The sequence below is a fragment of the Ziziphus jujuba genome, chromosome 10, assembly GCF_031755915.1.
Source record: "Ziziphus jujuba cultivar Dongzao chromosome 10, ASM3175591v1".
Taxonomy (NCBI): domain Eukaryota; kingdom Viridiplantae; phylum Streptophyta; class Magnoliopsida; order Rosales; family Rhamnaceae; genus Ziziphus; species Ziziphus jujuba.
The window spans coordinates 27,500,147-27,511,614 of NC_083388.1; the positions used below are offsets into that span (position 1 = coordinate 27,500,147).

An 11,468-nucleotide genomic window follows, 5' to 3' on the forward strand; every position below is an offset into this window, starting at 1 on the left:
TATGATTAATGTGTGGAATGAGAATATAAACAAGAAATTGTGAGTACTATAACAAAATTCTCAACTATTTCTCATTCCAAAAAAAAAAAAAAAATTTGTATATATATATACTTCATTCCAATACCAAAATTGCAAATACAAGGACATGCGTAAATGTATATGGTTTAATAATGTGGGTGCATGAAGTTTTAATGTTAACCTGAAGTTGTTTTGAGATTTCGAGTTTCTACAGCTACCCTAGTAGCCAAGTAATCCACTTCATAACCCCAGCTTTACAATCAATTATTTCACAACGTCACCGTAACTACTACTACATTATGTTATACCAAGTTCACTTGTCAACTGATCTAAATTGGAGTTCTTTTGAGATTTGGGGCTTCTTCAGCCCCCCAGCAGCCAAGCAATCCACTTCAATAATCCCAGCTTTACAATCAATTATTTCACAATGTCACTCCCGTATCCACTACATGATACCAGTAGTTTCGATATGTCAACTTTGTATTGGCCATTCTGTAGAAAAATTTGTATTTTATCATTGAAAAAATTTCAGGGAGAAACCTTGACTGCTTGGCTAGCTCACCAGGACTGTCTCGTTCTTGATGCAACAGTTTTGATTCACTGCTATTCTATTGGATGGATGTCACTCCTGATAAGCTCGATGCGTGATCATTGCTTGAAACTTGCAAAACTTGGGGTCCTCTGCTTACTTTCTGGGGTTTGGGCAACCAGATAGTACTGTAGAAAATAAGGCAATGAATGGCATGTAAAGCGTAGTATATACGTGTCTTGAGACGGTTTTACGGTAAAGTATCGAAAAAAATAATAAAACTAATTTTATTAGATTAAAAATTAAAAATAATTTTTTTATGCCCAAACCAAAAAAAAAAAAAAAAAAAAAACAAAGACCAAAATAAAAATTAGACCAAAAAAAATTTTATTTTTAATTAGATCAAAAATATATTTTTTTAATTTTTTGATCTAATTTTTTTGTCTAATTTTTATTTTTTTATTTCTTGATCTAATAAATTAATTCATATACTGATGCCATAATTCATCTTTTAGAAATATAAAAATATTTTAAAAAAACCTGAAAAATATATTTATTATTTATTATTTTATATTTATGATTTTTTATTTAAATTAAAATTTCATAATTATAATTAGATATTTTAATATATTTAATATTTCACATATAAAAATATATTCTTTAAATTAAATATTTATAATTTTTATAACTTTTACTATATTTCCATCTACTTTGATATTTCCGTGCCATTTCTCAAATTATACACCCTCCCCCAATACAGAGTCAACTCCAGCATGCAAGCTGACGTAGCAATCTTTATTCTTTCTCCATGTAAGTCCTCTCCTCACTCCTGCCGCTTTTGTTAATTTTTCGGGTGTGATTTGATATGCTTCAGTTTCCTATTTTCTTCTTGAAGATTGTTTCGTGTAGTCTTTTCAATCTGTGAACTCCGAAGTTGAAGTGAATGAAAACGCAGGTGATTTATTTATAAGTATACTCCACACTTTGAAGTTTTTATTTATTTATTTATTTATTTATTACAATAGGATATCTCTGTTATTATATTTTTATAACGTCATTAAGAAAAATCTAAAAATGTATAGTATAATATACCCTTTATTTATACCTGTTTATTCTAACTTTTCTCCGACAAATTATGATGATCAATACTACTAACACTATCAATAAAAAACTAATATTATTGCTCTTTAGATCAAGCTCGGAGTTTGTCTATTCCCAGCGGTTATCTCCTCTTGCTAGTTGCCAATATTCTGCTTATAAGCCACGGAGAAAAACAAAATGAGACAATAACTAGCAAGAAAAAACAGAATTGCTATAATATAAATAATCACCCCCATAAATTAGGCAATTTTCAAATGTCAAAATTTCGGGTACAATTTCAAGCATCTCCTCTAAAATGACCTGGTATGTATACCACCCAAGTTCTCCATAAAAGCCACCAATAGATGTTATTTCTAGACAAAAGAATGGAAAATAATGATTTTAACAGCTGCCTCAACCAAAAAAAAAAAAACTGCATTTCCAGGAGAGCAAAAATCACAAAAAAATGCTTAATTTTGTATCGGCAAAGTTTTCCAACTCCCTCACCACAAGCCAATGGCCTTCCACCAAACCCCTCCGATTCCAAGCCAAATAAGAATGTTGACAATAGATATGATGAATCCATAGCCCCACCACTTTGCAAGCGGTACGTAGTTAGCCCCATAGAAAACAGGCGCTGACCCGATACCATAGTGAGTCAGACCTCCCATGAGGTTGGAAAGGAATGCAAGTACCATTGCCCCAAAGTATGGTGGAGTGCCTAGAGCACTAGCGACAGACAAGAAGGCAGTAAACATTGCACCAATATGAGCAGCTCCACTTGCAAAGAAGTAATGAGAGTAGAAATAAAGAAGAACCAGAATGCCAAAAGACAACTGCCATGAAAGACCTAATCCACCAACAAACTGCAAAAGAATAGAATGGTTTATTATAAGATAGCTTCATAAACATAATGTAGAAATCATGACAAACAAAAAACGAAACTATGCTACACTTATCAGCATAGTATTTGACACTGGATGAATTAATTAATTGGCAGGGCTACCTCTCACTCAAGTCTTCTCTTACTAGCAGGTTAAGGGCCTAAACTCCTAGACCTTATATAAGAAACCAAGGTCTAAAATTTACCCCCACTGGGGAGGATGTAGGATGGGAGAGGACTATCTTTCATTCAGTCAGAGAATATATACAAGGCTAAATAGTCGAATGATGAAAAATTATCCTAATGCAATACCCATCCCCTTATGTTTGTAAATTTCTAGGGCAATATCCACATATTGAAGATTTTTAACCATTTTACTTCCAAGTCATTACTAAAGCTCTGGTAAAAAGGTTCATGATATTTATAGAATTTCATCATGTGAATTGCGTGATGAGTGGAAAACCATAAACAGCTAATACATAAATACTAATTCCTACAACAGGGCACTTTTTATGTGCGAGAAGGGAGATATAAAGTGTATAAAAGTTTCTCATCATTTAGAATTTAATCTATGCTTTCAAATTATATAATAAATAACAATAGGTTAAAGAAGAAGAAAAAAGACAAACCTTAACAACGGTTTGGCTAAACCACGAGATGAGACCATATTTGTTGAGATACCCAGCCATGGCAATAAGTGCAGCAAACCAAGTGAGAGTATCCCAGGCAACTGCTTCAGATAAGCACTCCTTCCATGTCACAACTCCAGTAACAAGGAGGACAGATAATCCAAGAATTGCAGCCGTAACAGCATCCACATTTAATATGCCTCCAAAAATCCAAAGGCCCACCTGACACGATGAGGGAAAAGAAAAAACAAAAAAAGAAAAAAAATGAGAATGAATAAATATGATTGGAGGGTGAAATTAATTTGCCACGGCCAAATGAGTAACCATAATTTTCTTTTAAGAATCAGCATTATGTAACAATGATGAAATTGTCACAAAACTATCCTGCTACTTACAAAGACGATCATGCTAATATCCCAAATCATGTTCCAAGTTCCTACAGGTTCCAAGGATTCACAATAATTCAAACGAACTTTGTTCCTACAGGTTCCAAGGATTCAACAATAATTCAAACGAACTTAAAAGGGAAAAGAAAAACCAAACTTTATGATCAGGAGAATGCCAACTAACAAACTATATAAGAGCCATGACTTGTATACTGCAGAAGCCTAAATGCGCTTCACATTTATCAATATTTACCTAAAAGACAAAGAATCACAGATTGTATTCTTTTCTTATTTCACATTATAAAGTTCTGAACAGGGCATTCTATGTAACAAAGGTCAATATTTTTTCTTTTAAACTAAGAATATCAAAGAGGAACCATGATGGGGTGTGCCTACCAGGTAAATAACTGCTTCAAAATCTCAACATTTGATTTCAAGTTTTTGGGTATTGAAAGCTATAATCGTATTTACTCAACTGACCAAACTAGATTCTAAAACTCGTTGAACCCAGTAAAACACTGAAAACTGCAAACTGGCAATCATAGTTCATTTCCTCTGACAGTCAGTCAACGGAAAGAGCCAAAGTTAACGAGTAAAAACTATCAAATTGAGACAAACAATTGCAAGTAACTAAAAGATTAATTGAAAAAAAAAAAAGTGTTTACCGTTAGAAGCAGAGTCGCAGCCATTATAATCTCGTTGGTAGTCATCGGCCCCATCTTCTCCAATTTCTCCTTCGCAAGCTTGGGTGCATCGGGACTACTCTTCACCGAAGGTGGATAAATCAAATACAATAGCAACGGGACGACAACCAACGAAATCAAACCAGGCACAATTGCGGCTTTAGCCCAATCGGTCCACCCAAGTGTCTGCTTAATCGTATTATACGTCAAAGTAGCGCTCAAAGGATTCGCCGCCATGGCCGTCAAGAACATCGACGACGAAATCACGGAAGTCTGAAAGCAAGTCAGCATCAACCATGACCCCAATTTGTGCTCTGTCCCATCGCCGGCGTTACTACCACAGGCAACGCACAGAGACTTCACCAACGGCAAAAAAATCCCACCGGCTCTAGCAGAGACCGATGGAATCGCCGGCGCTAACAGTGCCTCACTGAACACCAAGCTGTATCCCAATCCCAACGACGAGCTACCGAACAAGGAAACGAACTGGTAAGCAATTCTGTTTCCAAGGCCGGTCTTGATGAAACCTCGCGCAAAGAAAAAAGCGAGAGCGATAAGCCACGGGATTGGATCGCCGAAAGCAGAGAACGCCGCGCCAAATGTTAGGGTTTTGGTAAGCACGGAAGCTCCCAATCCCAACAAAGCCACGGCGCCGAGCGGCAGAGGCTGCGTGATGATTCCGACAATGGTTGCCAGAAAAATCGCCAGGAGCTGCCACGCGTTCCGGGAGACACCGGAAGGTACGGGAAGAAACCAGATAATAACTCCCGTGGCAATGGAAGCCAGAAGCGGCTTCATCGCCGCTCCTTGCCATGGCTGCTGCTGCGGAGACGCCGGAGCTACAGAAGCTCCACCAGCCGCGGCGGAGGCCTTGACGCTGAAACCGGGATTACAAGGCGCTAAAACGCGAGGGGATTTAGCGAGTTTGGGAAAAGCATTGATGGAAGTGAATGAGCCGAGACTCCTCCCGAGTCCGGCAGCTCTGAGCGGGTTTGGGCGGGAAGCGCGTCGGGTATGGATAGTGGAAGAAGCGGATTTTGGAGCGGAAGCGCGCGATCTGAGAGTGTGAAAAGCTGCAGAAGGAGAAGCGGTGAGGGCGAGGGACGCCATCTTACGGTTAGGATCTGGTGCGGCGCTCAGAGAAGCAGCAGCAGCAGCATATGGAGGAAATTACAAGTTTAATTAAAAAAAAAAAAAAAAACCAGTAAAAAAAAAAAAAAAAGTGAAAACTTTAATAGTTTCTATGTTGCGGTGAAGGACGAATGGTCTCCCGTCAGATGGTTATCGGACGGTTGATTATGTCATTGGAATATACGGTGGGCATGGAATTAGGTTGAGTTTGGGTGGACTTTGCAAACGCAGTCATGTGGTTGAAATCTCCGCCGAAGATCTCCATTTGCCAGGTTGGACTGTTGAATTTAAAAAAAAAATATAAAAAATTAAAAAAACAGAACACGGAATCCCTCTAACATGCGCCAGAGACACAGTGTAAAATGTTTAGACGTGGCGAAAAGTGGATGGGTAGGATATAGCTGACGTGGATTAGAGAGGGAAATGGAAAAGAGTTTTGTGTGGATGTGGCACGATATGGTTGGATAAGAGAGAGAGAGAGAGAGAGAGGGGGAAGACTTTCTACATGTGGGACCGAGGAGAGTGAGGCAAGTGAGTAAAAGGCAGATATGTGAAAGGGACAGATAGAGGCCGGATTAATAGAGCCGTGTGGCCATTGGCCAGTGGGAAGATCTAATTAGAGAAAGCCAAAAAACCACAGAAACAGAACCTGAGCCAGAAGTTCTTTGGCAGTGAAATGACGTATGTACCCCCGGAATAAAAAGGTCACCAAATAGCCACCACATAATGTGCACATGGAAATTTCATTAACTGTGTTCCAACCATTTGCGTACGCAGACAAGAGTCTCTCACAAGGCGCATAGAAACAAAATATCAAATACATGACATCCAAAAATCACTTTCAGCCAAAAATTTAAAAAAATATATTGGGTACGAGCACGTCCCACACCTATGCCCAGACCATAAGGTTCGAGACATGGATGGAAAGTGATTTGGGGTAATAATGTAAGAATATCAGATTAAGAAAAAAATAAAAAATCAAAATTAAAAATAAAAAATAAAAAAGACAGAGATCGATCCAAATTCCCATAGAGCCACACATCAAGTAATTAAATGTGGTAAATATAACTTGCTAAATCGGGTCTCCAAAGGACAACTCGATATATATATATATATAGATTTTTTTTTTTTTTGAAAAAAAATTGTTTTAAATATGTATACGTATTTTTAAAAAACTTATCAAATAGTAAAAAAAAAAATCAAAAATCATTTCATTTTTAATTTTTGTTGAATCTCCTATTGGTTTCACCAAAAGTTGGTCCATTGGGCCATGGGCCACTTCAATAGTAGCTCCATCAATCTTTATCCATGGAAAATATGGACCTCACACTTTTGGATCAGCCTTTTTCTTCTGGTCTATGTAAAAACTAAAGCTTATGGATCAAGTAGTTAAGCTTTGATTAAACGTCTTTAAAAAGTTGGGTTTTAATTGCCAAAATTGTCAAACAATCTGATCTCATTTCCATGAAACATAGGCGTAATCATCGCCAACCACTTATATATATATATATATATATATACATTAATTATTTATAAATTGGAAAAGAAAATAATAAAAAGAGCTAGGCCTTTAATTCAATTTTCAAGATGAATCATTGATTTCACAAAAATGTTAGTTATGGAAAGGCTTAAAATCTAAAGGGGAAATGATTTAGTAAAGCACTTTCTTTCTTTCATGTGTCATTCAAGTGAAAATGGTGACCTTGTCTTCTTCTATAACTAATTATATATATTAAAAAGAAAAAAACTATAGTGAAGTCATATTCTGAAGTTTGCTTTATATTCACTTAATTTGAATATTAATTAATAAGTTGGCCAAATTACTCAATTTCCTTTTGCATTGATTGTTTCTTGAGCTTAATAATTATCATTGGCCACTGGGAAATGGCCAGGGTAAAGGAGTTATAATTACTCTTGGAAATCAAAACCCCCATTTCGCCTAGCCTAACTAACTTAATTAAAATAATAGGGGAAAAAAAAAAAAAAAAGGTTTCCATATTTACAATGAGACCAATAACCAAGACAAAACTACTTAATTACTCTATTACCTTTTTTTGGGGTGTCATAATTACTTTGTACTAGTTGTGATTCATATATTTGGCCCCAAGTGGACACGTGTTAACCATAAACACATATATAATTTAATTAAATCCCATTTGAAGCAACTTTCAAATTCCACAGAAAAATAATAGCTTATTGACTATTAATTTGTAAGGAATATGCATGTAATTTAGGTAGATTGATTGTATGTAGAGAGAGAGAGAGAGAGAGAGAGAGAGAGAATTTGTATATTTATATCTCCATCAAAGATGTACAAATCCTAGTAATTTTTAAACACCTGGCTAAAAACAATTTAATTTTCAACCCCTCAACAATGAAACTTTTGTACATATTCATAATAAGAACGAGTGATGAGTTTTTGTACATGCAACGATGGACTAAATCCTACTCTTATATATGAAGCTATACACATCTTCCTTTCACAAGTATATAACGCTTTGGAAAGCAATATATATATATGCCTGAATTGGCCAAAATGATCATATATATATTCAACTTCACATCATGGACAAATTGTGTAGACACAAACACAGAGATTACTGTCACGGTCACTCTATCATATATACCCCCCAAATAGTGACCTTTTATTTCTTTCAGACTCTTCCTCTCCATCCAACTAAACCTATATGAAAAACTTACACTTTTTTTCATGGAAAATGATAAAATTTTGGTGGCCTGCTTGTAAAGCAAAACCAAGAAAGCTAAGGGCACGAAAAAAGAAGGTGTTATATGAAGAACACTGTTATTCTACTTACTCTCCCTTAAGATTCGTATGATGGACTAGGTTCTTTTGGAAAATTTGAAAGAAGTGAAAAATGGTAAAAAGAGACAAGATATGAGAGAGAAACAAAAACAAATAAAACAAAAAAAAAGAAAAAAAAAATTTGCTGGAAATATGAAAAAGCATGGAGGCTAGCTAGCTAGCTGTTTTTGGTTTTTTTGTGTTTTTTTTAAAAAACTATTGGAAGTCAAGAAAAGGAAAGGAAGAGACATCTTTCATCAAATCCTCAAAGTCCCAATCCCCTATTATTAGCTGATCTTGATCATCTTGGAAACAACTCTCAACCCCCCCAGCTAGGTTTTCACTCTTAACATTATCACTATTATTAATCTTGGCCACAACATTATTAGTATTAGTACTAGTATTAAAATAATTGCCATTGTTGCAGTTCCTACCATGTATTGACCTCTCACTTTTGAAACTTTCTTCAGTCTCTAATGGAGGAACAAAAAGCTCTCCCTCTGCCCCAATATTATCAGCAACACCCAACAGTACTCCTCCTCCTCCTCCTCCTCCATTATTATGATCTCCAAAAAAACCATCACAACCCCCTATTATCCCCATCTGTGTCATGCATTGTGATGATGAATTCAAATACCCATTTGCACCAAACACGTTTAGGCCATGTTCGAGCACCGGCAACGGCGCCCTGTGAATATTATTCCATTGAGATTGCATGGATGTTGGTGATGAATCCATGTACATGGATAACATGCCACTGTCTTGCCTGCAGGCCGGATTTATGTTGAGAGCTTCCATGGCGTCCGACGATGAGTCGCTTGTGTTTGGTGAGGGTGTGGATGACAAATTCTTTAGCCTTTTCTTTATTGTGGAATTCCAGAAATTCTTTATTTCATTATCTGTTCGCCCTGGCAAGCGGGCAGCAATTTGAGACCACCTTTAAAAAAATAGACGATTTTGAAAAAAAGTCAATATGTCAGTCTAATAATCTTATCATATGCTAGACTTGAATATTCTAATTAATGTTTTCCTGAATATATATGCATGATTTGCATGCTAAATTTGCCGACATTAAAAACACAAAATATTAAAGGTGTTTATTAATTTAAATATATATTATATATGGAGTGTCTTCAACTCAAAGTGCGGATGGATGTGGACATGAATGGTATCAAACAATTTTCTTATCAATTGTATATATATATATATATATATGTTTAAGCTTTTTTATATAGCCACCAAACAAAAAACGACTAAAAACACAAAATTTGAATAATATTAGAGAGTAAGACTCACTTGTCGGCTGGAGAAACTGCACTAATTATTGTAATGTCCAGTTATAAATACTGCATGGGATGGAAGGCTAGCTTACTACATAAACAAAAAATTAATAGACTTGGAGTATCTTCGACTCAAAGGGACATATATGTATGTTCATACATACATATAAATATATATAAAGACCAATGTCCTTATCAACTTTTATTTTATTCTGCATAGAATGATTGGAATACATATATACAGTCAATTATATATTATATAAATATGCACGCTGTGAAACAGCAAAAGAAAATATTATACATATTAAAGAGTTGGTATATATATATATATATGTATTTCACTTAACTTTTTCATTAATCTAAATGATCATAATTACTCTAGTCCTGTCACTATCAGTCCCTTGGAGATATCTTAATAAAGGTGTCCCCGCACACTATGTGACATATATAAAGTATTTATCAATATACTTTTACTACACATATATATATACCCACACGTACATACATCACCACCTTGAATTCACAAATTAAGTACGATTAACCGTAGATGTACTTACATGAACTATGTATGTATAAAACATATATATAACAGATGTATATCAGAGAATTGCTTCTCCAATTCCTAATTCAAAAATAGGTAGGAAAAGCATATATATATATATATATGAGGAACTTATAACATACACATAAAGAGAATAAAGTAATGGACCTGTTGCCAAGAAGGGAATGCAAATGAATGATGAGCTCCTCTTCTTGGGGAGAAAAGGCTCCACGCTTGAGGTCAGGCCTCAGGTAATTGATCCAACGAAGACGGCAGCTCTTGCCGCACCGTTGCAAACCAGCATTCCTAGCTACATCACTCCAACAACCCTGACCGTTGTTGAGCATATAGTTCATGAGCTTGTCATCCTCTTCTGGTGACCACAAGCCCTTCCTAAGCTTGTTATTGGAGTTGTTTTTCCCAGAAGGCTCTGGCTTCCTCATTTCTGAAAGACTGACGGAAAGAGAAAGAGATGAGAGTGAGTGAGAGACAGAGAGAAGAGGCTTCTTCTGCCTTCTGATGATGATGATGATGATCAATATTCTCTTCCCTTGTTGGTGGATATTCCCAACTGGTTTGATGTAAATCTGTGAAGACTTTATAGAGAAAAAGAGAGATAGAAACTTCATGTGGTGGGAATGATGATGGTAATGGCTGTGGGGTTTGCTTAGAATATAGGGAAGAGAGAGATAAGAGAGAAAGGGTTGGTTGATGAGTCTGAGTAGAAAACGGTTTGGAGGGGGACCTGAGGGGTATGAGAGAGATAGGTGGTCGTCTTGTCTTTGACTCCAGGACCTTTGTCTTTTTCTTTCTTTTCTTTTTTTCATTTTTTTTTTCCCCTTTTTTCTTTTTATTTATTTATTCTTTTTTTTCTGGAACCAATTTTCTTCATTCTCAAGGTAATCAACATATCTAAGTGAATCATAGTGAGACTGAAAGATAAAAATAATAATAATAATAATAATAATATTTTTATTTATATAGCCATATATATAAATATAACTTTGTTTTATATCCAAGCCAACTTATTTGCTTCCACTTCACATAATCTCTCTCTCTCTCTCTCTCTCTGTGTTTCTTCTCGTCACACGTGTAGATGAAGATAAAGAATAAGGTAATGAAGCGTAATACAATCAATCATAATATCAATGTTGAGGCACAAATTCAAACTATATTTTTGAGATCACACCCAAGCCTTCTTTCTTGATTGGCCATAAGATCCACATGTTTTTAGGCTTTCATGTATTTAATTAATAATACATAAAGTAGAACAGACTCCACCAGTATATAGAAAATTTTTATTTTTCAAAAAGTTTGAGAAAAGGGGACAAAATAAGAGATTTGGAGCTTTCTCTCAAACCTATGTCATATCTTTTGTATTGCCAAAAGGGTTAACAAATTCTTACTTTTTCTATTTGTGTTTTATATATTATACTTATGGAGGTATATTTTTTCTTTTTGTGTGGGAAAGAAGCTATAGCTAGGGGAAGAGGAGGCAATCCCCT

The 11,468-nt window shown here is 35.5% G+C and overlaps 2 protein-coding genes across 2 annotated transcripts; both read right to left on the reverse strand.

The window, feature by feature from the left end:
• Window positions 1–1,838: 1,838 nt before the first annotated feature.
• Window positions 1,839–5,593, reverse strand: LOC107412615 (dicarboxylate transporter 1, chloroplastic). Its single transcript, XM_016020423.4, has 3 exons — window positions 4,191–5,593; window positions 3,140–3,361; window positions 1,839–2,493 (listed from the first exon to the last, which is right to left on the reverse strand). The coding sequence occupies exons 1-3, from the start codon at window positions 5,316–5,318 to the stop codon at window positions 2,131–2,133; spliced, it is 1,713 nt and encodes a 570-aa protein (XP_015875909.2). The 5' UTR covers window positions 5,319–5,593; the 3' UTR covers window positions 1,839–2,130.
• A 2,028-nt stretch (window positions 5,594–7,621) lies between these two features.
• Window positions 7,622–10,550, reverse strand: LOC107412592 (transcription factor MYB46). The gene is made up of 2 exons (XM_016020395.4): window positions 10,132–10,550; window positions 7,622–9,079 (listed from the first exon to the last, which is right to left on the reverse strand). The coding sequence occupies exons 1-2, from the start codon at window positions 10,404–10,406 to the stop codon at window positions 8,359–8,361; spliced, it is 996 nt and encodes a 331-aa protein (XP_015875881.3). The 5' UTR covers window positions 10,407–10,550; the 3' UTR covers window positions 7,622–8,358.
• Between the last annotated feature and the right edge of the window lie 918 nt (window positions 10,551–11,468).

Coding starts and splice junctions, on each gene's coding strand:
- LOC107412592 (XM_016020395.4), bottom strand. CDS start 10,406: ATGAGGAAGCCAGAGCCTTCTGGGAAAAACAACTCCAATAACAAGCTT. Junction 9,080..10,131: donor CATTCCCTTCTTGGCAACAG/GTCCATTACTTT, acceptor ATTTTTTTAAAG/GTGGTCTCAAATTGCTGCCC.
- LOC107412615 (XM_016020423.4), bottom strand. CDS start 5,318: ATGGCGTCCCTCGCCCTCACCGCTTCTCCTTCTGCAGCTTTTCACACT. Junction 3,362..4,190: donor CTGCGACTCTGCTTCTAACG/GTAAACACTTTT, acceptor TCATCGTGTCAG/GTGGGCCTTTGGATTTTTGG. Junction 2,494..3,139: donor TTAGCCAAACCGTTGTTAAG/GTTTGTCTTTTT, acceptor ATTCTTTTGCAG/TTTGTTGGTGGATTAGGTCT.